The sequence below is a fragment of the Chrysemys picta genome, chromosome 22, assembly GCF_011386835.1.
Source record: "Chrysemys picta bellii isolate R12L10 chromosome 22, ASM1138683v2, whole genome shotgun sequence".
Lineage (NCBI taxonomy): Eukaryota > Metazoa > Chordata > Testudines > Emydidae > Chrysemys > Chrysemys picta.
Genome location: NC_088812.1, coordinates 2,532,916 through 2,559,481, shown reverse-complemented (window position 1 = coordinate 2,559,481; position 26,566 = coordinate 2,532,916). Strand labels below are relative to the sequence as shown.

The 26,566-nt window shown below is 56.9% G+C and overlaps 3 protein-coding genes across 4 annotated transcripts; all 3 read left to right on the top strand.

Annotated features, from left to right (window-relative positions):
- Nucleotides 1-1,273: 1,273 nt before the first annotated feature.
- On the top strand, nt 1,274-8,757 carry YJU2B (YJU2 splicing factor homolog B). Its single transcript, XM_005310665.5, has 10 exons — nt 1,274-1,383; nt 2,454-2,496; nt 2,846-2,899; nt 3,515-3,597; nt 4,114-4,169; nt 5,243-5,303; nt 5,885-6,027; nt 6,120-6,292; nt 6,842-6,980; nt 7,609-8,757. The coding sequence occupies exons 2-10, from the start codon at nt 2,494-2,496 to the stop codon at nt 8,037-8,039; spliced, it is 1,143 nt and encodes a 380-aa protein (XP_005310722.1). The 5' UTR covers nt 1,274-1,383; nt 2,454-2,493; the 3' UTR covers nt 8,040-8,757.
- Nucleotides 8,758-10,444: 1,687 nt separating this feature from the next.
- MRI1 (methylthioribose-1-phosphate isomerase 1) lies at nt 10,445-14,269 on the top strand. The gene is made up of 6 exons (XM_005310666.4): nt 10,445-10,691; nt 11,702-11,943; nt 12,021-12,190; nt 12,592-12,768; nt 13,591-13,815; nt 13,976-14,269. The coding sequence occupies exons 1-6, from the start codon at nt 10,560-10,562 to the stop codon at nt 14,107-14,109; spliced, it is 1,080 nt and encodes a 359-aa protein (XP_005310723.1). The 5' UTR covers nt 10,445-10,559; the 3' UTR covers nt 14,110-14,269.
- A 711-nt stretch (nt 14,270-14,980) lies between these two features.
- On the top strand, nt 14,981-19,890 carry C22H19orf53 (chromosome 22 C19orf53 homolog). 2 transcript variants are annotated; one of them, XM_065576213.1, is made up of 3 exons: nt 14,981-15,165; nt 15,569-15,624; nt 16,466-17,819. In XM_065576213.1, exons 1-3 carry the CDS (start codon nt 15,072-15,074, stop codon nt 16,661-16,663), a joined length of 348 nt encoding a protein of 115 aa, XP_065432285.1. In that variant the 5' UTR covers nt 14,981-15,071; the 3' UTR covers nt 16,664-17,819. The 2 variants fall into 2 exon arrangements, with proteins under 2 accessions (XP_065432285.1, XP_065432286.1); XM_065576214.1 differs by lacking the exon at nt 16,466-17,819 and adding an exon at nt 18,967-19,890 and having other exon boundaries at nt 15,001-15,165.
- The last annotated feature ends 6,676 nt before the right edge of the window (nt 19,891-26,566 follow it).

Genomic DNA, 26,566 nt, shown 5'->3' with positions numbered 1-26,566 from the left:
TGTCCCGGTCACTTACAAAAGTCCTTATTTGTCATAATCTGCTTGCTCTGTTCCTCAGCGACTGCTATGAAGAGAGGCAGTGTGGTCCAGGGGCTAGAGTGGATTTCGGATCAATACTCCTGGGTTCCATTGCCACCTTTACCATGATGCACTAGGTCAGCTCAGGCAAGCCACCATATTCTTTGTATTTCAGCAGTACCTAAAAGCTCCAATCAACTTTAGGTTCAGGTCCATTGTGCCAGTCCCTTTTCCTGCTATCTGCCTGTTTTCCCCCTTGATAACAGTATATAATACCTTGTGTGTGTGTGTGTGTGTGTGTGTGTGTAGGAAGCATGCCTCATCCCCTGTGTTAAGAATTACCTAATCAATATGTACCTGTATTGTTACCCCTGGTTTACTGATGAGGAAACTGAGGCATAGAACAGGGATGTGATGTGCCCACAATTGTGCACTGATTCATTGGAGGAGTCAGGGATAGAACCCAGGAGTCCTGCTACCTAACTACCAGCTGTGGCCACTGGACTCCACTCCCAGCCCAGATCTGGTGTCCAAACCCAGGAGTCCTGCCTCCTCCTCACCTGCTCTAGCCCTTAGATCTCAGCAGTGGTGTCAGAGCTGGGAAAAGAAACCAGGCATCCTGCCTCTCAACCAGCGTGCTAAGGCTCCTCTCCCCGAGCTGGGAAGCAAGCCCAGGACTCCCAGGTCCCAGCATGCAGGGGGAGCCCTGGCAAAGGCTCGGGCGCTTGGGAGGCCATTTCACCACCCCTACGATTGTGCAAAATCACCCCTTGATCCCAAAGCAGGTTTCAATGCCTCTGTCTGCTGAGAGGGGCTGGGGGATTATTTCCCAATCCTGCAGGGCGGGGGGCATGAGCCTGAAGTATTCACCGCCTCCCTATCCCCCTTGGTCCCGTTCCCCCAGTGCCAAGACCTGGTTCTTCTCTCCCATGTGGGGGTTGCAGACAGGGCAGCGGAGTTTTGGGTTGTTGAGGGTTGCCAGCCCTCCAGGACTGTCCTGCAGTCTCCAAGAATTAAAGATTAATCTTTAGTGAAAGGTTATGGTATGTGATGCAATCTCCAGGAATTCCTCCAACCAAAGTTGGCAACCCTCCGCCTTGTTATTTAGGACGAAGGGACTCCCCTCCCCCGGGGCAGGGGGGTTGCTGGGGCTTGCGGGCCCTGCTAGGTGGCACCACCCACCTCCCCATTGCAAGCCCGGCTCCCGCCCCCTGCGGCACCCAGCCCAGCCAGAGCCCGCCACGTGGGTACTGCCGCAGCTGGGGGGGCGGGGCCCTGTGGGCGGGGCCACACGGGCCGGGGAGGGGCCGAGCTAAGGCGGCTGTTGATGACAGGGAGGAAGAGGAGGAGGCAGGGGCGGAAGAGGTTAGTGATCGCTCTTGTGTTGGGGGAAGGAAACCTCAGGGGTCCCCCCCCGCCCAGATACTTAGGGGGGGGTATTACTGTCTGTCCCCTCCCCTTCATTCCCACACACTGTCCCCATACACTGGGGGGGGGGGGCTCTCTGCCCCCCACCACTATAGTGGAGGGCTCCTTCTCTGCCCCCCCTCCCCACTGGGGGAGGCCTTACTCGGCCCCCCCAGGCCCGCACACGCCCTGGGGAGGGGCCCCTGTCTGTGTGTCCCTCCCTCCCCCCTTATCTGGGGTGGGGGGGGTGAAGGGTTCCCTTGAGCTGTCCCCAGCTCCCAGAAAGGCCCCTTATTGCCCCCCCCCCACCGTGTAAGCAGAGGGGGAAGCCTCAGCCCTGCCCCCCCCCACCACACACGCAGGTGTTGGTTACTGGCGGGGGGGGGGTGTTTCTGGTGATACCAGCCCCACTCTTGGGCTTGTGTTCCCAAGAGATCCCGTCTGAACTGCCCTGGTGCTGACTCGTTCAGGGCCCTTTGGCCTTGCCTCTGCTATGGGGTGGGGGGGGAGACGGGGGGGGTGTAGCAACACCCCTTCCCCCCGCCCCCATCACAGCTCTGTCTGGTAGCCTCTGAGACTAGCCTGCTGCTTGGGGACATGCTTAGCCCACGGATGGGGCCTGTTTACACTACTAAGCCAAAACTTGTTCTGAGTATGTTGGGGGTGGGCAGCGGACTGTAACAGTCTGTCCCACCCCCCAGGACAATAGGAACTGGGAGCTGAGCCAGCCAGCAGGAGCGGCTTGTGGTCGCCCTTGTGAGATCAGTTTAAGAGGCAGCAAAAGAACTAGAGAAGCAGTGTAGCTGAGTGGACTGGGACTTAGGAGGGATGCCCCTAGTCTTCTGGGTGATCTTGGGCAAGTCCCGTCCTGCGGTGTGCCTCAGTTTCCCCATCTCTAATATGGGGATAATGATACTGACTTCCTTTGTAAAGTGCATTGAGATCTACGGATGAAAAGTGCTTTATAAAAGCAAGTTGTTGTTATTTCTAGTCCCAGAAATGACCCTCTCTCCTTTTCTTTCCCACAGACTGTGTGTTCCAGGTGCTTGGAGCTAGAGACTTTTCACAATGGTGAGTGGAGCTGATCCCAGTGTTGCCATCCTGGGGTATTCAAAAATCACAAGTCAGGCCTCAAAAAGTCATGAGATTGTTTTTAAAAATCATGAGATTTCATGAGTTCCTTTTCTTAGCCTTCTGTGCTGTTCAGGTCACTCAACCCAAGTTTCTAAGCTTTTCTTCACGACTTTCAGGGGCAGGAAACTGCCTTTTTTGTTTTTAATGAAAGCTGAGATTCTCATGAAATCGCTGAGACAGATGGATAAAAAGAATTGAATCTCACCCGAGATAAGTAATAGGCTGCTTGAGTCTTGCATCCTGACGTAGGAGTTTGATTATTATTTTTTTGCTTGTTTCCTTATAGGGTGAAAGAAAAGGCGTGAATAAGTATTACCCTCCTGACTTCGATCCAGCAAAGGTGAGAGCAGGGATTGAACAGCAAGGCCTGGTCATAGACACATCAACTGATGCTTGGTGTCCGGGTTTGCTCTTGCCAGCATGAACACTGTGTTTACCAGTCAGCCTCATGGACAAAGTTCTGAGCCTGCTTACTGTAGTTGGGAATGAAACCAATAACTGGGAATTAAGCCAGCCAGGCCTCACTTTGTCCCCTTTCCTGTGAGGGCAGCTGATTACATTCAAAAGCAACAGATTTTAAGTGGATAAAGGGTAACTTACTTTATAAGGAACTGTGGAACTCCCTGCTACAGGATTTTAGTAAATTTCAAAGCAGGATTCGGTGTGATATTGGTAAGAACGAAGTCCGCCATGGCTAGGATCACAAGGGCTGTAGGTCCGCATTCTTCCTTGTACGAGCTGCCTTCCAGATGGGCGTCAGGATGAAATTTCCTCCATGGGATATTATGGTGGGTTTACACCTCCCTCTGAACCAACCAGCATTGGCTGCTGCCATAGATGGGATACTGGGCTGGAGGGACTGTCAGTCTGATCCGGTGCTTCAGTTCTAGGAACCAAACTGATGTTGGCCTGTTGTTATGGGTTAACGGCTGCCTTTCTATTCTTTCCCGCACAGCATGTCTCCCTTAATAAATACCGGAACAGCCACCCACTGCGAGAGAGAGCCCGCAAGCTCTCCCAGGGCATCCTTATCATCAGGTAAGAGCTTGTGCTCCTTTACCATCCCTCAGGACCCCTGAATGCACCTCGAGGGAACCCGTGGGTTGCTGCCTTGTAGGTAGAGCAGGGGACTGGGAAGCCAGGCCTCCTGGGTTCTATTCCCAGCTCTGGATTAAGAGTGGGGTCTAGTGCTTTGAGCAGGGGGCTTCTGGGGCCAGGACTCCTAGGTTCTATTCTCACAACTACACTGAGTGGTGCTTTAGGGAGGACATTGGGGTTAGCCCCCAGCTGAGGTCAGTGCAGTTGCCTCCCCTAGAAGTGACGGGCACAAACTCTCTGTGTTGGGGATGCTTGGCTGCCGGTGGTTAAAGGAGCCAGGTCCCCTCTGCTGCCCGCGTTCAGCCTGAGGCAGAATTCAGGTTGTTTGTGGACTCTTGACTCAGTTGTTCCTAGCTGCACTTAGCCCCTTCGCTCCAGCTCAGCGGTTGTTGGCTGGGGAGGCCGTGCGGTTCTAGCACCAGGGTGACCGGCACCGTCTTGGCTGCTCTCTCCTAGGTTCGAGATGCCCTACAACATCTGGTGCGATGGCTGCAAGAATCACATTGGAATGGGTAAGCTCCCGCTCTCCCAGGGGTCTGCATGGCGCTCACCTAGCACCCTGGCTGTGCACAGCCCGACCGGAGCTCGGGTCTCCATCCTCCGGATGCTCGGCACACAGTGCCACGCCCAGGCAGTTGTGCTCCCAGCAATGGTGCGGGCTGAGTCATGACAGGATTGAGACGGTGGAGAGGGGATGTCCCAGGGTGTGTGGGGAGGGTGCCTTAGGGGGTTGGCTCCTTGACTTTAGGGGAGGGACCAAACCCAGCTTTAATTTACTCTCTCTGATGGTTGCTATTGTGCTGTCCTCTCTGTTGCCTCTGAGCCCTGTCTGAATAAACCCCCCCTCCCCCCACACACACACACACCCCTCCCTTCCCCCACGGAGATATGGCCCTCCCATGTCCCGTGCACTACCTGGGGCGATGGCTCGACCAGCAGCAGCTGTGGGGAGGGTGGTCTGGTGGGTAGGGCACGGGACTCAGACTTGGGGGACCGGGGTTCAGTTCCCAGCTCAGACACGGGCTTCCTGTGAGACCTTGGGCAAGTCACTTAATCTACCCCATGCCTCCGTTTCCCATCTGTGAAATGGGGGTGATGATACGTCCCCTCGTCTCAGGGTGCTGAAAGGATGGAATTTATGATGAGGCAGGAAAGAGAGACTGGGGAGAGAAGGTTTGTAGTACAAGAGAACAGCCACTTGAGAGAGTACGGTCTAGTGGTCAGCACAGGGGGGCTAGGAGGAGAGGATGCCTGGGTCCTATTCCCAGTTCTGGGTGGGATTCTTCAGGGTTCTGGTCCCAGCTCTGGGAGGAGAGAGTGATGGTGATTAGAGCAGGGGCGGGTCAGGACTCCTGGGTTCTCTTGCCAGCTCTACCTCAACTCGCTGTGTGACCTGGACTTGTCCAAAAGTGTGTAGTCTTGCTACTGACAATGTGGAGTGTCTATGAACCTGGGATTGAGAGCCAGGACTCCTGGGTCCTGTTCCCAGCATAGCTTGAGAGCCCAGTAGACATGACATCCTTGCCAGGCTGGAGGGAAATGCGGGATGTGGGTGGAGTTGGCTCTTCAGCTCTGTCTGTCACAGGTGTCCGGTACAACGCGGAGAAGAAGAAAGTTGGGAATTACTACACTACCCCCATCTACAGGTGGGTGCGGGAAGCGCACGCTCCTCCCTGTCTCACCTCCCAGGCTCTGAGCCTGTGCAGAGCAGTGAGCTGAGTCTGGGGGGGGCCACATTGCAGAATCCCACCATTGTCACTGGCCCCAAACGGCCTCCCCCGGCAAAGCAGTCAGGGTTAGAATGGGCCCCAGAGCCCCCGCCTGCTCCCCTGGGGACGCGCCTGTGGTTAGAGCACAGGGCTGGGAGCCAGGACTCCCGGGATCTCTTCCCAGCTCCGGGAGGGGAGTGGGGTCTAGTGGTTAGAGTGGGGGGAGATGATTCCCGGCTTTGCCACTCAATTGGATGGGTCCTTGCTCTCTCTCCCCCTCCCATGCTCGATTTTCCCCCCCTACAAACACACATCTACCGGGTGGATAATACTGAGAGGCGAAGTAGGTGTCTGTCTCTGATGGGACCACGTGCCAAAGACTTCAGGAGCCGGCGTAAGGTCCCTCTAGCAGGGGACAGGCACAAAGGCCGGAGAGCTGGAGTCTGGCTGGGGCTTCAAGGAGGTGGCCAGGAAATAACCCCCCAGCCGTGACCGCAGCCTGTCCCCTTGGGTGCCAGGTTTCGGATGAAGTGCCACCTGTGCGTTAATTACATCGAGATGCAGACGGACCCGGCGAACTGTGACTATGTCATCGTGAGCGGGGCCCAGCGCAAGGAGGAACGCTGGGATATGCAGGACAACGAGCAGATCCTGACCACAGGTGAGCCCAGGGAGCAGCAGGCCCTGCTCCTTCCAGCGGCTGGCCGGACAGACCCCACCGGTGAGTCCGTGTGTCTGTCCCTCTGCCTCCAGAACACGAGGAGAAGAAGAAGCTGGAGACAGATGCCATGTACCGGCTAGAGCATGGCACCGTGGACCAGAGCAAGCTGCAGAGAGCCATCCCCACCTTGTCCAACATCCAGGAGGCCCAGAGTGCCTGGAAGGACGACTTTGCCATCAACAGCATGCTGCGCAGAAAGTTCAGGGTGAGCGGGGACTGAGAGCCATGTGGATTGCGCATTGCTCCTCGCTGGGACCCTCCTGGCCTTCTGGGAGGCAGCGTGACCTCATGGATGGAGCACAGGACGGGGACTTGGGAGACCTGGGCTCTGCTGGGTGATCTTGGACAGGTCCCCTCCCCGTTCCTCAGTTTCCTCATCTGTAAAATGGGGATAATGATATTGAGCTCCTTTATCCAGTGCTTGACGATCTGTGGATGGAAGGTGCTGGAGGGGAGAGCCGGGATGGTGGTGCTGGGCTGGAGGAAGGACTTGCTGAGACTGCCCTTTGCACTAGACATTGTGGCAGTTCAGTGATGTGTCTCCATGATTCTCTGTCCTGGACAGTCCTTGCAGCATCAGTCTCGTGGGCACTAGATCAGGGGCCAAGTCTAACCCTGGCGTAAGCACGCACAGCTCTGCTGAAGCCAATGGGATTTACCCCCTCTCCTTACACCACGGCCGAGCTTCGATGGCTTACTGTAGATGCTGCTGGCTGGGCCCTTTCTCTCACCGTCCTGTCCTTCCCCTGTTTAGGAGGAGAAGAAGATTCTCCAGGAGGAAGAGGAGAAGGACCTGGCTCTGCAGACCAAGGCCAACCTGAGCATCCCTCTGGTGCAGGAGACGGAGGAGGACCGGCGCCTGGCAGCTCTGCTCAAGTACCACAGCCTGGACTGTACGTGCTGTACAGCCTTCTGGGGCTGTGGGTGGGGGCTGCCTCGGGTCTTCTGGGGGGCCCTGTGCACAGAGGGATTCCGGGCCCTGTCTTGGCCTGAGGAATGTGGGCAGCGTAGGGTTACGGTCCCCACTGACCGTACCAACAGTAGTCAGTTAGATGTGACTTACATTGGGGATGAACAAATCGGGGACTCCTGGGTTCTAGTCCTGGCTTTGGAGGGCTAGGGTCTAGTGGTTAGAGCAGGACTCCTGGGTTCTATTCCCAGCGTTGCGGGAGGGAGTGGGAGCCAGGACTCCTGGGTTCTAGTTCTGGCTTTGGAGGGGTAGGGTCTAGTGGTTAGAGCAGGACTCCTGGGTTCTATTCCCAGCGTTGGGGGGGGGGGGGGGGGTGAGTGGGAGCCAGGACTCCTGGGTTCTAGTCCTGGCTTTGCTGCTTACTGAGGTGTGATTGGGGGTGGGCTCTGAGGGGAGTGGCATTCAGGTCGGGGGGTCTATGAGCCCCATAGATCAGCGTGTGCTGGTCCCAGCGCAGAGGCCCTGAGCCAATGCTCCCAATGACATTGAAGCTTTCAGGTGCCCTCTGTGGCTGCTCGTCACTACCCTGCTGCCCCTCCCTCTCCTTCCAGCTTATGAGGACAAACAGAAGCTGAAGCGAACAGAGATCTCTGGCCGCTCCTGGTTCCCCCCGGCTCAGGCTCCAGCTGGCAAAGCCACCGACACGCTTAAGAAGCTGGGGCTCGCCGGGAAAGCCGTGCCCCCGAAGGCGCTCACTGGCGGCTCACACATCACAATTGGCCACTTGGGCATTGTGCGCCGCAAATCCAGGGAGGGGCCCGAGAGCCTGCGCAGCCCGGGAGAGAGCATGGAGCACGGGGCACAAACTGGCGGGCAGAGCCGCGACAGCGCAGCCCATGGGACGCCCCAGCAGAGCTCCCCCGTGGCCAACGGCGACGTCCTCCCTGCGGAGGGCACTGCCAGCACCTCCTGCTCCGCCAGCCTCAGCTCCTCTCTCGTGGCAGACTATTCGAACTCCAGCTCTGATTCTGAAGTGGACTGACACACACCCACCCCCCGTAGGGCTGGACTTAGGGGGCCCGCATTGTTTCAATGACTCTAAGCCATAGACCCAGCAAGAACTCCTGCTCCTCCAAGCCACAGCGGTGATCCTGCCTTCTCCACAGCGCTCCCAGCGAGACAGGCCTTCAAACACCCCGTATCAGCGCTGTTGATACCCTTCCTGGTGTGACTCTGGAAAGGCAGAGCCTGTACCCCCTGTATATGAGATTCCTCCCCCCAGGATCGCAGGCAGCCTCCTCTAGTGTGGATTCACATCTGCCCCTCCCCTCGTCCCCTGTATCTGCTCCATTAGTCCTCTGTACATAGGAAAGGACAGACGAAAATAAGCCTCCATTAAACGCTGGCCCCAGCTGATTAACCGTATGGTTCGCTGACCGCACACACCCGGCTGGTTGTGATGAACCTTCGTGTCTCTCCTGCTTCATAGCAACAAGACTGAAGAACGGCAGGAGAGGAAACCAGTTAGCCGGGACTGCGCAGGGAAGGGCATCACTGAAATGGAAACCCTCGCAAGCTGCTGCTATGTTAAACCTGCTAAAGGCAGGGCTGCCAAGGGACTTGTCTACAGGGGACATTTTCAAACACGGGAGAACCTACGTCCCGTTTTCAGAACTGACCTAGCCCCTCGGGTCTGGTTTATGGGACTGTCTGCCAGGACTGCCATTTCTCTACTGAGATCATTAAAACGGTAGAACTCGCCCTGTCGATGTTCAATGAGACTAAGGCCTGGTCCAAACACACACAGATTGTACCAACTTTTAACGACACTGGGCTAGTTAAAACTGGTACACCGCCCCCTCCCCCGGGGTTGACAGTGTTATTCCAGTGTAATTATTCCTATCTGGGAAAGGGAATACACTTTAGAAGGCACCTTTTATAACAGCGGGGATGGGGGGGGGGGGGGGAATGGTGATAGAAAAGGTCTGCAGAATCATGAGTGGGGTGGAGAATGTGACTAAGGAAGTATTATTTACCTCTACACCTAACTCAAGAACGGGGGGTCACCCAGTGAAATCCATTGGCAAAAAGTTTAAAACAAACCTAAGGCTTTGCTTTTGTCACTCAATACACAGTCAACCTGTGGAACTCCTTGCCATGTGATATGTGAAGGCCAAAAGTATAACTGGGATCCAAAAAGAACTAGATACGTTCATGGAGGGTAGGTCCTCAGTGGCTATTGGCCAAGGTGGGCAGGGACACAGCCCCATGCTCTGGGTGTTCTGATTGTCAGAAGCTGGGACTGGACGACAGGCTGGCTCACTCAATAATTACCCTGTTCTGTTCGTTCCATCTGTGGCTCCAGCCACTGTCGGGGGATCCTGAGCTCGATGGAGCATTGGTCTGACCCAGTGTGGCCAGTCTTATGTCCGCTAGGTTCTAGAGGCAGCATGGTCAGTGGATTGGGGTCGGGAGTCAGGACCCCTGGGTTCTATCCCCAGCTCGGGGAGAGCAGTGGGGGAGAGGTCAGCTCTTGGCTTCTATCTAGGGTTGTCAGTTTGGGTTGGATGTATTCCTGGAGGTTTCATCATATGAACTAATCTTTAATTAAAGATTAATTTTTAGTTCCTGGAAACTACAGGACAATCCTGGAGTGTTGGCAACCCTAGCTCTGGGAGGGCAGGCGGGTCTAGTGGTTACTGTGGCTGTGCTAGGATGCCTGGGTTCTATCCCTAACTCTGGGAGGGTAGTGGAGTCTAGTGGTTAGAGCCGGGGCTGCTCAGGACTGCTGGGTTCTCTCCCTAGCTCTGGGAGGAGAGTGGTATCTAGTGGTTAGAACAGGGGGGCTGGGAGTAGGGTGACCAGATGTCCCGATTTTATAGGGACAGTCCCGATTTTGGGGTCTTTTTTCTTATATAGGTTTCTATTACCCCCCACCTCCATCCTGATTTTTCACATTTGCTGTCTGGTCACCTGAGTTGGGAGCCAGGATGCCTGGGTTCTCTCCCTAGCTGTGGGAGTGCGGGGGGATCTAGTGGTTAGAGCAGGGGCCTGGGTTCTCCCCCTAGCTCAGGGAGGGCAGTGGGGTCTAGTGGTTAGTGGGGGGGGGGGGCTGGGAGCCAGGATGCCTGGGTTCTCTCCCTGGCTCCGGGAGGGCAGTGGGGTCTAGTGGTTAGTGTGGGGGGCTGGGAGCCAGGACTCCTGGGTTCTCCCCCTAGCTCAGGGGGGTCTAGTGGTTAGGGCAGGGGGCTGGGAGCCAGGACTCCTGGGTTCTCCCCCTAGCTCAGGGGGGTCTAGTGGTTAGCGTGGGGGGGGGCGGGAGCCAGGACTCCTGGGTTCTCCCCCTAGCTCAGGGGGGTCTAGTGGTTAGGGCAGGGGCTGGCCGGACACGTGGGGTCTTACGCTGGTCCCGCTGCCGGGTTCTAATCCCGGTTTCACAGGGGCAGAGCCCAGCCCGGGACGCGGCGGCGCTAGGACCCAGCCAGCCCCTCGGCGGAGCCCCGTGGCCCAGCGCCGTCCCGGGCTGGCAGCGCCCGGAGCCCGAGTCCCTCCCGGCGGGGCCATGAGCCTGGAGGCGCTGCGCTACCGCCGCGGCTCCCTGCGCGTCCTGAACCAGCTGCTGCTGCCCCAGCGCAGCTGCTACGCGGAGATCGGCAGCGTGCGCCAGGGCTGGGAGGCCATCCGCGCCATGCAGGTGGGGCGGCACCCCGGGGAGACAGGGGCGCTCAGCAGCGGCGAGCTGCGGCAGGGCACGGAAGGGGGCAGTGGGTGGGTGTGGAGCAGGGGGGTACAGGGTCAGGGCTGGATATGGGGGGTGCAGGGCTGGGTATGGAGGGGTGGCGGGTGCAGGGCTGGGTATGGAGGTGTGGAGAGGGGGGTACAGGGTCAGGGCTGGATATGAGGGAGCGATGGGGGGGGTGCGGGGCTGGGCATAGAGGCGTGGAGAGGGGGGCCCAGGGCTGGATATGGGCATGGAGACATGGGGTGGGGACCGGGTCTGGGCTGGATATGAGGGAGCGATGGGGGGTGCAGGGCTGGGCATAGAGGTGTGGAGAGGGGGGTACAGGGTCAGGGCTGGATATGAGGGAGCGATGGGGGGGGTGCGGGGCTGGGCATAGAGACGTGGAGAGGGGGGCCCAGGGCTGGATATGGGCATGGAGACATGGGGTGGGGACTGGGTCTGGGCTGGATATGAGGGAGCGATGGGGGGTGCAGGGCTGGGTATGGAGGGGTGGGGGGTGCAGGGCTGGGCATAGAGGCATGGAGAGGGGGGCACAGGGTCAGGGCTGGATATGAGGGAGCGATGGGGGTGCAGGGCTGGGTATGGAGGTGTGGAGAGGAGGGCACAGGGTCAGGGCTGGATATGAGGGAGCAATGGGGGGGTGCGGGGCTGGGCACAGAGGCGTGGAGAGGGGGGGCCAGGGCTGGATATGGGCATGGAGACATGGGGTGGGGACCGGGTCTGGGCTGGATATGAGGGAGCGATGGGAGGTGCAGGGCTGGGCATAGAGGCGTGGAGAGGGGGGCCCAGGGCTGGATATGGGCATGGAGACATGGGGTGGGGACCGGGTCGGGGCTGCCCTGGGGACAGGCCTCGCTGGACTATTGCTCGGACCTGGGGTGGCAGCTCCTCCCCTGCAGGATCTCTCCACCCCACCCCCGAAAGGTTCCCACTCCACCCTGACAGTGCCCCCTGTCTCCCAGGTGCGGGGTGCCCCTGCCATTGCCATTGTGGGGTGCCTGAGCCTGGCGGTGGAGCTGCACGGTGGGGCCGGCATGGGGCAGGGCAAGGCCGGCCTGGAGACATTCATCCATGACTCCCTCCGCTACCTGGTGACTGCGCGCCCCACGGCGGTGAACATGGCGCGGGCGGCCGAGGAGCTGGGGGCTTTTGCTTCCCAGGAGGCCCAGCGTGAGGGGGCCACAGCCGAGAGCCTGCGGGAGAGGTGAGAGCCAGGCCCACGGCCCCTTCCCTTCCCTGGGGTCGAGGGAGCCGTGCCCTAACCTTCCCCCCACCCCCCAGCGTCATCCAGTGGGCAGAGGCCATGCTAGAGAAAGATCTGCGGGACAACAGGAGCATCGGGGAGCACGGGGCGCGCCACCTGCTCCAGGCGTCACCGCAGGACAAGGTGACGGTGCTGACCCACTGCAACACCGGCTCCCTGGCCACCGCCGGCTATGGCACCGCGCTGGGTATGTGGGGCTGGAGGGGGGGCAATCTGCCCACACCAGGGCGAGCCACATTGCCTGTAAAGATTGGGTTGGAGGAAGAGGGGGGGTTCCGCCAGGACTGCAAAGTAGAGTCGGGTCTTACCACTAGACCCCACCCAGAGCCAGAGAACCCAGGAGTCCTGACTTCCAGTTCCCTCTGCTTTAATCACTAGTCCACCCTCCACCCCCCTACTTAGACCCAGGGAGTAGAACCCAGGAGTCCTGACTCCCAACCTTTGTTTTGAGAACTAGACCCCATTCCCCTCCCAGGTCAGGGGAATTCACCCCAGGGGTCCTGCTACCCTGCTGTGACCACTAACCCGCGGTCTCCAACTCACTAACCTCTTGCCCTCACCGTTCACGATCCCCCTCTCGCCTTGCAGGTGTCATCCGCTCTTTGCACGCCCTGGGTTGTCTGGAGCACGTCTACTGCACGGAGACGCGGCCGTACAACCAGGGGGCGCGGCTGACGGCCTACGAGCTGGTGTACGAGCACATCCCGGCCACGCTCATTGCGGATAGCATGGTCTCTGTGGCCATGAAGGAGAAGGGCGTGTCGGGTGAGTGAACCCCACCACCTCAGGCACCAGCTGGCCTTGTTAGGAGATGTGGAGTTCAGCGGGTGAGCTCTTCAAGGCAGGGGCCATCCTGGAGTCTGGCATGATAGAGCCCTGATCTCAGTCAAGGGCGGGCACCTGCAAAGCGGCAGGATGAAACCCCGATCTCGGCCGGGGCCTGTGCAGCATCACGCACAATGGTGCCCCGGTCTCGGTCAGAGGGGAGACGTCTGGGCCGTGCCCAGTGCGATGGGGACCCATCTTGGTTGAGTCTTTGGGGTGCACGCTCACAGGAGTCAATACATCAGTAGATCCCTCTCATCCAGCATCATGACACCTACAGGAGCCAGCACCAGCTCTGCCTGGCACATGGCTGACACAGTAACACCTATTTCTCAATGTAGGGCACTTCATCCCCGGAGCTCACAGGACTTTACACAAGTCCGGTGTATTAGTAGCATTGTCCCCCGTCTATGAGGGGGGTGGACACGCTGAGGCATAGAGAGGGGCGATGGCTTCAGGAATAAAATCCCAGTGTTCTTCCAGCATGGTGTCCTTTCCCCTGGACATCCCTGCCTCTCGGAGAATCATGCTGGGTGCTCCATAGAACTGCTTCGTAGGGGCCCTGTGCAGTCCCTGGGTGGTGCGGGAGGATTGGGGTCTGCCAGCCACAAGGCTGACCAGCAGCAGGGAGGGGGCTGGAGGAGGGGACCGCGATAGGATCTCACAAATACTAAGGTGGCCATCTCAATGCTGACTCCTTGGTGGTCATGTGGCACGGGAATCGCCTCTCCAGGACTTTAAACGTTGCATTCTCTCGCCCAGCTGTCATCGTGGGAGCCGACCGGGTGGTGGCCAACGGCGACACGGCCAACAAAGTGGGCACCTACCAGCTGGCCATCGCTGCAAAGCATCATGGGATCCCCTTCTACGTGGCGGCCCCTAGCACCTCATGTGACCTGAGCTTGGCAGAAGGGGCTGAAATCGTGATTGAGGAGCGGCCAAGTCAGGAGCTGACGGACGTCAATGGAGTGAGGATCGCAGCGCCAGGTACTGCAGTGGGGGCACGTCCCCGAACAGTATTGTGGACCAGCAGGCTGTCTTGGTGCAAGAGGAGGCAGCGATATTGGGCCAAAGGGGGAATTCTTGGTTGGATATTTATGTCACGTTGCTGAGTGGCTCACGGTGTCTCTGTTTTTCTCCTGCCAAGGGATCGGTGTTTGGAACCCGGCTTTCGACGTCACGCCGCACGAGCTCATCACTGGAGGCATCATCACGGAGCTTGGTGTCTTCCGCCCTGAAGAGCTCCGAGAGGCCCTCACCCGGGCAGAGAAAGGAGAGTGAACCCCTCGGGCCAATAACTGCCCTGACTCGGGCGGCGAGGGGGTGGAGAGAGACCCGGCTTTCCCTCCGCAGAGACCGAGACTGTGGGTGGGGGTAATACACCCCGTGCCTGGCTCTGTTTTACACGCTGTTAATAAATCCCCATCGCCTTTTGCCACCACCACTTGTCCGTGTGGGCTGATGCCTGTAGCTGTCTAAATGAGCAGGGTGTCCTCTACTGGAGGGAGTCTGACGACCCCCTCCCTCCCTGTGTATCATAGCCCCTCTACTGCCCCGGGAGATTCTCCCTCTCCTCCTGGGCTGGGCTTGGTGCTTTGGGCTCAGTGGATGTTCTGAATGGCACAGGGGGAAGCGCCCACGTGGCCTGGCAGAACCTGCCCCAGCAAACGGGGGGCAGAGGGAGCTTCCCCAGGAGGCCCCGGTGCCCTCAGAGCTTTGCATGGGGGGAGGGGGGATAAGGGTATCTGGAATTGGGTGGGGTGATCTCACTGCCCCCCAGGGCCTTCTGTATCCCAGCATGCACTGGGGTTAGCGTGCCCCTCTGTATCCCGGCATGCACTGGGGTTAGTGTGCCTCTCTGTATATCCTGGCAGGGTTGCCCTGGGAGCGTGCTTTGCACCCGCCCCTCTGTATCCCGGCATGCATCGGACGTGACGTTTCTCCCCGCCGCTCTGTATCCCGGCGTGCCCTGGGGAGTGGTGTGCCCTTCTGTATCCCGGCATGCACTGGGCGTGTGGCGTGCCCCTCTGTATCCCGGCATGCACTGGGCGCGTGGTGTGCCCCTCTGTATCCCGGCATGCACCGGACGTGACGTTTCTCCCCGCCCCTCTGTATCCCGGCATGCACCGGACGTGACGTTTCTCCCCGCCTCTCTGTATCCCGGCGTGCACCGGACGTGACGTTTTCCCGCCCCGCTCTATCCCGGCGTGCACTGGGGCTCTGCCGGATGTGGAGGCCGCCTCATGGCTCAGGGGAAGCAGAAGTTCCAGTCCCAGAAGCCGGGCGGGGGGAAGAAGGCGGCGGCCCCCCAGGGGGTCCGGGGACCCCGCAAGGGAGGTGAGCGGCCTGGGGGCGGGGCCCGGCCCAGCTGACCCCGGGCAGGGCCCCGAGACCACCGGGCATGGCGGGGGGGGGTTAGCGGGGCCCCGGCTCCCGGGCGCGGGGGGGGGGAGGTTTGGCGGGGCTCCCGGGCGCGGCGGGGGGGGGGAGGGTTAGCGGGGCCCCGGGCACGGCGGGGGGGGGGGGGGGGGAGTGACCTGTTTGTCCTCCACACTTCCGAGGGCCCCAGCAGCCCCATTCGTCTGCAGTCCCAGGGAGAGGCTGTTACCCCCCCCACACACTCTTCTCCCCCAGGCCCCTCCCAGGAGCGCTCTGGCCCCACAGGCTGGGGATCCCCACCCTGGGGCCCTTCAGCTGCTTCCCTGGGTCCAAAGGCTTCTCTCCCATGTCTCTCTTCCAGGCCGGATAATTGCTCCCAAGAAAGCCCGGGTGATCCAGCAGCAGAAACTGAAAAAGGTGAGGTGGGGTGTGAAAAACAAACAGCCCCCGCAGCAGCGTTTATAGCGCCGTGTGTTACAGACGGGCCCCCACCAAATTCGTAGCCATGAAAAATGTGTCACTGACCATGAAATCTGGTCTTGTGTGTCCCTTTACCCTATACTAGACAGATTTCACAAGGGAGACTGGCTTGCCTCAAATTGGGGGTCCTCGCCCAAAAGGAAGTTGCAGGGGGGTTGCAAAGTTATTTTAGGGGGGGTTGCGGTATTGCCACTTCTACACTACCTTCAGAGCTGGGTGGCCGGAGAGCGGCCGCTGTTGGCCAGGCACCCAGCCCTGAAGGCAGAGCCACCAGCAGCGGCACAGAAGTAAGGGTAGCAGTACTGCAACCCCCCCCCCCCACACACACACACACACACACACACACTATCCTTGTGACTCCCCCCCAACTCCTTTTTGGGTCAGGACTCCTACAATTATAACCCTGTGAAATTTCAGATTTAAATTGTTGAAATCATGATATTTACTATTTTTAAAATCCTATGGCTGTGAAATTGACCAGAATGGACCATGAATTCGGTAGAGACCTAGTTATACAGCAGGTATGGCCAAGCTGCAGTTGGTGAGCCACAGTGCCGTTCTTCTCGTTAAAGTGCAGGGCTTGCAGAGAAATTTCAGGAAATTTTGTCTTTCTGTATTTAGACTTTGTTCTGTACAGACCTGGTGTGCTCGCGATCTCTCTGCATTCTGCAGAATACAGGCTGTGTTTATGGTTCATAAGTTGCATTTGAATAGTTTTTAGGTTTGTGTTAACCCTACGTTAATTTCATGAATGACAATATCCTCTTCAACTTGTAAGAAATGCAAGTATGAAGACGAAAACCGAAGTTTTGAGCCAGAATGGGAGGAAGAGTTTGCATTTACTGTTAAAGGTGGCAAACCTCTGTGCCTTATCTGCAATGCATCGCTCGTTCACTACGAAGCGAGCAACTTGAAACATCGCTATGAAACAAATCACAATTACTTTCATCTAAATACCCTCCTGAATCAGAATTAAGGAAAAACAAGCTAACCACATTAAAATTACACCTAAACAGTCAGCAGACGCTGCTTTCAGCATTCAGTAAGGAAGCTGACACAACGACTGAAGCCAGTTTTATTATGTCCTGGAATATCGCTCGTGCTAAACATCCATATGCTGATGAAGAATATTGTGGAAGTGGTTGCAATTTTAGATCCAAATAACACACAACTTCAACGACTAATAAAACAGATTCCAATTTCGTGCCACACTATGGAGACGCGTATCTTCCCAGATCAGTGCTGAATGTTGCAAGCAAGAAGCAAAACGATCTAAAGAATTCTCTAGCATTCAGCCTAGCTCTTGACAAATCCACAGATATACAAGATAAACCCCAACTAGCGATATTTGTTTGCTACGTTTCCATGGAAGGATAAGATTATATCTGAGCTTACTCAGACAGTCTTCATCTTCCAGAACAAGTTAAAGCTTCTGCAAAGAGACATAGTGTCGAGACTTCAACCACTTTCCCCACCTCAAGAGGAGGGTAAACATATTCCCCGAAATCAAAGTAGAAGATCACAAACTCGAGGAATTCAGAGGTAAATTTCAAGGACTGCTTGGTGGCTTTCTGGCCAGGTTTGAAGACTTGCAGAAGTTAAGATCCTGCTTCGCCTTTCTTGTAACCCCATTCATGGTTGATGTGATCAACGATGGCTGTCCAATTCCCAAAACCATGGTTACGGAAACCCTTACTATAGAAATGGAACTCCAGGAGGACCAGTCTCTAAAGATGATGCATAAATCAGTCTGCAATCGAGTTCTGGAAGCAAGTGCCAGGAACAAAGTATCCTCAACTCAAGAAGACCAGTGTGTGACTCATTCAATTTTCAGCACAACATACTGCTGTGATCGCTGTACTTGCTGCCGAAGTTGGTAACATCAAAACCTCCTGCAGTCCTTACAAATCAACCTGCGGAGACTAGACGGGATTTAAATTCTGTGTTGTAAATCAAAGCTGATAATTCACTCCAATCTGCTTTATCCACTCCACAAGGGCCATACCTGAACATATCGGAGTGACCAATATATAGATATTTTTTTCCTCGTTGTTTCCTTGTGCTCATCTGTCAGTCGGCCTGTATCATCTGTTGTCTCTTGCCTTTGATAGTAAATTCTGCGACGGTGAAAATTGTCTGTTCTGTGTTTGTCCGTCACTTAGCACAGCGGGGTCCTGGTCTGCGACAGGAGCTCCTAGCCACTACTTTAGTACAGCTAACCAGTAAAAACGAGGGCTGTCGATTTAATCACAGTTAACTCATGCAATTAACTCAAAAAAATGAATTGCAATTAAAGAAATTAATCTCAGTTTTAATCACACTGTTAAACAATAATAGAATATTTGTTTTTCTACATTTTCAAATATATTGATTTCAATTACAACAGAGTACCAAGTGTACAGTGCTCACTTTATTACTTTTGATTACAAATATTTGCATTGTAAAAATGACTAAATAGTATTTTTCAATTCAACTCATACAAGTACTGTAGTGCAATCTCTTTAGCATGAAAGTGCAACTTACAAATGTTGATTTTTGTTATATAACTGCACTCAATAACACAACAATGTAAAACTTTAGGACCTACAAGTCCACTCGGTCCTACTTCTTGTTCAGCCAATCGCTCAGACAAACAAGTTTGTTTACATTTACGGGAGATAATGCTGCCGGCTTCTTATTTACAATGTCACCTGAAAGTGAGAACAAGAGTGCCATGCGAACGCCTGTTCTCACTTTCAGGTGACATTGTATTAAATACCAGATATGCTAAACATTTGTATGCCTTGGCCACCATTCCAGAGGACATGCCTCTGTCCTGATGATGGATTGTTTTAATCGCTTGACAGCCCTAACAAAAACTTGACTGGAACCATGCTAGACATGGACATGGGTAATGTTAGCCTGGAACTCTGTGTGGGAACACAATTCGAGTTCTCTCCGTGTGCAGACCATGGTTGTGGAATCTCCATCACTGGAGATTTTTAAGAACAAGTTAGATAAACGCCCGTCAGGGATGGTCTAGATAATACTCGCTCCTGTCAGGAGTGCCGGCGAGTGTACTAGACGACCTCGCGAGGTCCCTTCCAGTGCTGTGATTTCCAAAGGCGTCTCACCTGCTCAGGCAGAGACCTGTTCCGTTGCACTCGTTGGTAAAGTGGTGAAGGGAGGTGAGAGGTGGGGGCTGGGCAGGGACCAGAGGGCCCCCAGCTCCTCCCCAGGAGGCCCCTGCTTAGATGGCTGCTGCTGGGTTAATTTGCCTCACGGCTTCTTCCTCTCCAGACCTTGGAAGTCGGCATCCGGAAGAAGATTGAACACGAGGTGATGATGAAAGCCAGCACTAGCATGGCCAAGAAGCTGACTGTGCTCAAAGCACCAGAGAAGGGAGCCAAGAAGAAGGGCCAGTCCAGCAAGTCTCCCCTGTAACCTGCGCTGCTCAGCTTGGAGCCCTGTGTCGGAACGGAGGGACGGGGGCCGCTGTGTGTCCCTGAACACAAGCGCTTTTGTAGCTGCCTCCTTGGACTTGTTCTTCCTCCTCTGTCTCCCATGGGTCATATTCCCCCATGGCCTGTTCCATGCCTTGTAGCTGGGGATGGGGGGCGGCTTAAGCCTACGTGGTTAACCTGCCTCGTGCCAGAAAGGGCACAAGCGAAGCCCGTCTTGTCACCTGGGAGGATGCTGAGGCTGACCGGGGCAGGGCAACTCGGTGGTTCCCCGCCAGGCCCCATGCGAGGGATTCTCTGTCCCTTCCCTGCGGCAGGAAAGTGACTGAGGCCTGTGCTCCCTCTGCTGGCAGCAGGTCTCCCACTGCAGAGTTGGGAAGGGTGTTTCCTCGGGCAGGAGCTGGTGCAGCCACGGAAGAGTTAGCGAGAACGGTCTCAAGGCTTTTGCTGGCTGTGGGCCCTCTCCTCCCAAGCCTGAGAGCCTCGGGGGCATTTGTGGCAGCACCTAGGAAAACCTGCCTGTGTGAATTACGCACCTGGGGCTAAACTCATTTGCTGGGAGTGGAAGGGGAGCACCTTGGGCCTGTTGAGCTGAGATGCTAAATCTCGTGTTCTCTTACCAGCTCCCTTGACTGACTCCAGCCGCGCAGATTGGTCTCTGTAAACACCTGGGGGAAGGGACGAGCTGCCGGGGTGTCTTCCTGCCCTGACCGTCCTCCGCTGCTTTAATAAAATGTACTGGGGGGAACATCCTCTCCTGTAACTCCTCTGTTCCACCTCCTTGGGGACTGTAAAATTAGGATAGCTGAAGGCCCCTGCCCTGGGGGCTTGGATACAGGATCCACATGGTCCTTGTAAGCTAACCACCCCCAAAGTCTTCTGTGGTCAGGCCCCCGTGGGGGAGGTTCCCCTTGGCTTGGCTAGCAGGGGGGCTGTGGTGGATCTGAACATAAGAAGGGCCCTATTGGGTCAGACCAAAGGACCATCTAGCCCAGTATCCTGTCTTCTGATAGTGGCCAATGCCAGGTGCCCCAGAGGGAATGAACAGAACAGGGAATCATCAAGTGATGCATCCCCGTCGCTCATTCCCAGCTTCTGGCAAACAGAGGCGAGGGACATCATCCCTATCCATCCTGGCTAATAGCCATTGATGGACCTATCCTCTGTGAACTTATCTAGTTCTTTTTTTGAACCCTGTTATAGTTTTGGCCTTCACAACATCCTCTGGCAGGGAGTTGCACAGGTTAACGGTGTGAAAAAAAACTGTGTTGTGTGAAATCTGGTCCCTGCAGGACTTCCACCCTGTGAGGGATGTGCGTCCGTGACTCCCTGTATGGCTCTATCTCATGTCCTCATCTGGCCCCATCACCAAGATGTGTGAGCACCTCACATGCTGTCTCTGTCGGGTAGGGTGGGGCTAACGCCCCACTTCAGAAGGAGGGGGCCTGAGGTGCAGAGGGGCGAGATCCAGCCCCTCAGAGCAGTTAGGCACCGAACTCCCAGGGAACTCAGTGGGTGCCGAATGCCTCGGAGGAGCTGGGCCTAAGTGACTTGGCCTGGTCACCCAAGGACTGCTGTAGCAGACCCCAGGGATCCCAATTCCCAGGTTACTGCCCTAACCACTGGGCCATCCTACCTGCTGTGGCCCTCACCGGGGGAATTAAGGGTACAGTAGTGTCTTCAGCCGGGGGCCGTCTTTTGGTAAGACCGTGCTCTAGCTCGGCTCTGGGCTACTGGGGGGATTCTCCAGCCTGCAGGAGGCTGGGGGGGGGTCTCCGGTTTGTGTTCTGCAGGAGCCCGGGCCGGATGATCGCAATAGCCCCTTCAGCCTTAACCGATGACTGCTCCCGGGTGAGTGCCGGCGCGCAAACCTCGGGACACGGATTCGGCGCTGCTGAGGCCTGGTCCACACGAAGGCTGCGTCTACACCCCAAGCGACGGCAGCGTTTTGCCATTGACCTATCGGTGTCTGCGCTGGGAGTTCTGGCCACATGCCCCCGGCGCTTTGCGGGCGGGGGGGATTTTCACACCTGTGTTGATTTAACTTTTCCATGTCGACGAGCGCTGTCCCGGTATGCTATGCCAGGAGAGCCGGCGAGCGTGGGCGCTGGCAGAGCCGTGCTGTGTACGGGTCTGCCTTACGAGCAAAACCAGCGACGCTAAGCTCTTCTGCTCGCTGTCGGCCAGGGCTCACACCTCTTCGTGCCCCCGCTGGCCAGAGCTGTGCACCAGACAGCTGCAGTGTAGATGTGGCTTGTGCATTACCTGGTGCTGGCTCCCCTGCCCATGTGCTAGACTGGCCTGTTCTCACTCTCCAAGGCCCAGTTCAGCTCCTTAACCTGATTAACTCCCATCCAGGCGGCTGGTGATGGAGTGTTTTCGTTTCAGGGGCATGGGGGAGGTGATCCTGGCTGCTGGAGGTCATGGAGGGAGGCATAGTGAGCTGTGTGTGTGTGGGGAGGTTTGAGGGAGATAGATCAAAGCATCTTCCCTGCGAGTGGGTCAGAGGGATTAGAAGGGGGCAGAATGAATGGAGACTAAAAACACTGGGTCTCAGTGCGATGAATCCTTCACCCCTGCCAGCCTTTGTCACTTGCACGTGCTAACAGCCCAGCGCTGGGAAGGAAGGAGGTTTTCATCTGCTCCTGCTGGACCTGGCCTGGTCTTTGATCTGTTGGAGCTGTGGCAGCCCCCTTCCCTGCGGATAATCGGCTCTGCTAAGCCCGGGCCTCGTTTCTAATCAGATGGGGCAGGCGGGAGGGGTGATGGGGCTGGAGCCCTTTGCAGCAGGAGCTGAACTTCCAATCCCCTCCCCTCTGATAATTCTCCGGGGCCTGGCTGCAGTGTATTTGATGACTCCCAGCCCAGTTCTCTGGGGAGCAGAGGAGGAAACTCAAGAACAGAGATTAGAAGCAAAGTGGCAGGGGGGCAGGAGTTGGGGATAGAACCCAGGAGTCCTGCACCCAGCCTCCCCTGCTCTAACCCACTAGTCCCCACTCCCCTCACAGAGCCGAGGAGAGAACCCAGGAATCCTGGCTCCCAGTCCCCTGCTCTAACCCACTAGTCCCCACTCCCCTCACAGAGCTGGGGAGAGAACCCAGGAATCCTGGCTCCCATCCCCCCTGCTCTAACCCACTAGTCCCCACTCCCCTCACAGAGCCGGGGAGAGAACCCAGGAATCCTGGCTCCCAGTCCCCCTGCTCTCGCCACTGGGCCCCACACTCAGTTATTTCTTGATGCTCCATCATTTAGCACAGACAATTCCCCACCCGTGCCAAGCCTGTGGGGCATTCAGCAAGGTCCCATCTTTCCTGTGCTAACTCTTCACGTGTGGGAGGAACCTCCAGGTTCCAGTGGGGATGCGGATTCCAAGTGATCTCCGAAGCTGGCTCTGTTTGAAGTAAGAGGCCTCCGGCAATGAGCTGCCCAGAGAACTGTAGACCTCCAAGGGAATGGGGATTATCCTGGGCTGGGGGACCCCCATCAGCCCCCAATTGTCTGCAGGGAACAATGGGGATTCCGCAGGGGCCAGTTCAAGGCTGTTCTGACCGCTGGAAGCAACCGAAAGGAGGGACCCCCATGCTGTCTGCCCCACTAACCCAGCTCCCAGACCTCACAGCTGGGGGAAGCAGCTTAAACCTCTTTTTATTTATACAGTGGATTTAGCCCTGGGGGAAAGTGCAGGTTAGTGGCTAGGAGAGGGGCACTGGAGCCAGGACTCCTGGGTTCTATTCCTGGCTCCAGGAAGGGAGTGGGGTCTTGTGGCTGCAGCAGACTTGGTCCAGGACTCCTGGGTTCTATTCTGAGCTCTGGCAGGGGAATGTGGTCTAGTGGCTAAAGCAGCAGATTGGGGGATCTGGATTCTATTCCTGGCTTTACTTCTGCCTCATTCGGTGACCTCAGACCCGATCACTTCCTCCGGCTGGGCCCCAGTTTCTCATTCTGTAAAGCAGAGATACCGCAGGCCTGTGTCTCCAGGGCTGGTGGGTCCATGTTCACCACGTGCTTTGAGATCCGAAGGGGCAAAAGGGCGTCAGGGTTACTCTAGCCCAGAATCTGCCTCCTTATGCACCTTGCTTCGTCCCCGGGTGTTAGTTCCTCCCGGCTCCTAGGAGCCCCCTGCTCCCAGCAGCAGCAAGGGGGTGGGTGGATTCGGTTGAGGTCAGAGCTGGAACCACACTCCCCAGATGCTGAACAGGGAAGGAAGCGGGGGTTGGAGGGGGCGCAGGTGTGAGTAGGATTGCCGACACCTCAAATGCAGAGAGGGCCGCTCAAGGAGATGTTTGTGCACAAGATGTTTCATGTTGGTGAGAGACTCCAGCCCTGGAGATTTGGCAGCAGGGCATCTCTCCTTTCCCAGGCCCCTGACCCTTCACTGCAACCTTATCTGCAACCCAGGCCTTTGCTTGAAGAATGGTCCAGTGGCCAAATCAAAAGGATGGGAGCCAGGCGATCTGGAATCCGCTCCCAGCTCTAGAAGGTCTGTGGCCTAGTGGTTAGAGGAGATGGAGGACACCTGGGTTCTATTCCCAGCCCTGCCACTGACTTGCTCGGTGACCTTGAGCAAGTCACTTCCCCCCGTGCCTCACTTTCCCTACCTGTAAAATGGGGCTAATGTTACTGCCCACTGCTTTGCAGGATTTGGGGGAATCTCATTATGAATGGAGCCTCACGAGAGCTGGGGACACACCAAGGTACTATCATTATTGCTCTTTGGGGAGAGCCGCCATTGGAATGAAGAGTGCCTGGATCCCTTCTTGGCATCCCGGCAGAGAGTGCCAGCTGTGTCCCTGCAGGAACACACCCCTGGCTCTCACAATGGGAGACAACTTCCAACAGCTACTAGTCACACCTGAATCAGGTCTGGGTTTCTGGAGCACACGCCTTAGTTGCATCTGCACGGCAATAGATTAATAACAACCCCTAGTTCCTATCTACCGCTTTTCATCAGCAGCTCTCAAAGCACTTTACAAAGGAGGTCGGCATCGTTATCCCCATTTTACAGAGGGGGAAACTGAGGCACGGAAAGGCAAAGTGACTTGCCCAATGTCACTCAGTGGCAGAGCCAGAAATAAAACGCTGGTCTCCCAAGTCCCTGACCAGTGCTTTATCCACCAGACCACATGGCTCTAAAGAGAAACCAAGTTGACTTTTAATCATTTTTAGGGGGGGGAGGGGAATCGGTGGGACAATCACATCATAGCCAATGTCCCCTGTACACAAGTACCTGCTTGTCCACGAAAGTCACGGACGCTTCCAAATCCTACCTTGAATCTAGGCTGCACTGTGGTTTCTTAACAGGCTCAGACCCAACGAGCATTGAGATTTGGAACAAGTTTTAGCAAGAACTCCTTTGAACAGGGTTCCTGATTATCTGGCTCCTGACTGGGTCTTAGAAAAATGCAAAATGAGGTGTTTAATACAATGCAAAATTGCATTGCAGTTGGCTACTCTCCTGCAAGCAATCATTAATCATCATTAAGTAATCCAAGTCTGAATTGAAGCTAGGACACGGTAAGTGTGAGAGTTCCACACTCATCGCTTGTCCTGTTCATTCAGTCGCACCATGTCAATGAAGGCGGCTAGAGCACTGACCCAGGAGACTTGGGTTCTATTCTTAGCTCTGACTGGGGACCTTGAGTAAGTCACACCACCTCTGTGCCTCAGTTTCCCCATCTACAAAAGGAGATCACGATCCTGGCCTTTTCTACAAAGCAGGAAGATCTTCTGGTGAGAAGCCAGCTCTTGTTAGATCAGGGATTCCTATCTGCTATAACCTCCCCTGGTAAGGTATGGAAAGGGTGGGATAACCAACACCTGAACCCCCCATTGGTACCCCCACCGCAGAGCATGGCGTGGAACTGGCCGTATGTACCCTCTCTCCGGGAAGAGAGGGGCAGCGCTCAGATGTCCTGTGGGTGGGGTGGTACCTCTAACTGTCTCAGACACCTCCCAATATAAAGTGTGTTGCCCCTCAGGGGAATGGCTACGTGGGCTTCCTAAACTCAGTTTCCCTGGGCTTCCCCAAGCACGGGCCTAGTTTCTGCCCTGTGCCAGCAGAATCACAAGGAACCTCCTCTTGTCTGAGCTGAGGAACCTTCTGAACCTACTGAAATGCAGCCACCTCTGGGGAGGGGAGTGACAGCGGATAGTAACAGAGAAAGGGGGGACACTTGGGCAAACCCCTGTTCTTAGGGATGCTGCCCCGCCTCACCGACTAGCATCCCTCCCGCTTTTGTCTTCATGGGCTCTGGATATTATCCATCCCCGCCCCCCCCCCCCCCAAGTCCCGTAAAATTAACCGGAGCCCTTTATAAACAGCAGCCTTTTGGGTCCTTCCACGGGGCAAGGGGATTTGCATGGGATGGGAGAACAGGTGGGAACGTGCTGCCCTGGGGTGGGAGGTACGTGGTCCTGGGTGGAACCTGTACATGGGGTGGGTGATCCGCTTGCAGCAGGAGGAATAGGGGAGGTGCTTGGCTGGAAGTGGGAACTGCAGCAGAAGGAGGATCCAGGTGGGGCCGAGGGACCCCCTAGTCTGGAAGATGAAGTGTCCATGGTGTGGGGCATGCGGGAGGAGGAGAAACTGGGGGGCGGGGTGTACCTGGCTGGGAGACGCGTGGGGGGGAGAACTGGGGGGAGGTCCCTGGGCTGGGAGACGCGTGGGGGGGAGAACTGGGGGGGGTCCCTGGGCTGGGAGACGCGGGGGAGGGGAGAACTGGGGGGAGGGTCCCTGGGCCGGGAGACGCGTGGGGGGGAGAACTGGGGGGAGGTCCCTGGGCCGGGAGACGCGTGGGGGGGGAGAACTGGGGGGGGGGTCCCTGGGCTGGGAGACGCGTGGGGGGGGAGAACTGGGGGGGTCCCTGGGCTGGGAGACGCGTGGGGGGGGAGAACTGGGGGGGTCCCTGGGCTGGGAGACGCGGGAGGGGGGAGAACTGGGGGGGTCCCTGGGCTGGGAGACGCGGGGGGGGAAGAACTGGGGGGAGGTCCCTGGTCTGGGAGACGCGGGGGAGGGGAGAACTGGGGGGGTCCCTGGGCTGGGAGACGCGGGGGGTGGGGAGAAGGAACTGGGGGGTCACTAGTCTGGGAGACGGGGTGGGGAGGAGCTAGCCTGGGGGGGTCCCTGGAAGGGACTGATAGATGAAGGGGGAGGAGCTGGGCGGGGAGGGGGCGGAGCCTGCCTCCTGAGTCCTGGGCCGGAACCCACCGCAACCTCCCGGTTGCTACATTGTTGCCATTTCCAGCCTCTTTCGAATGTTGTGAATGAAGGCTCGGCGGCCACGCCCACCTTCCCCATATATGGGCACCACCTCCCGGTCCCGCGCTCCCTGATTGGTGGGCCTCCCGCCCTGATTGACGGCTCTCCCCAGACTTCCCACGTGGGGGAGGGGGCCCAGCCGCTGATTGACAGCGGGGACAGCCATTGGCAAGCGGGGGCT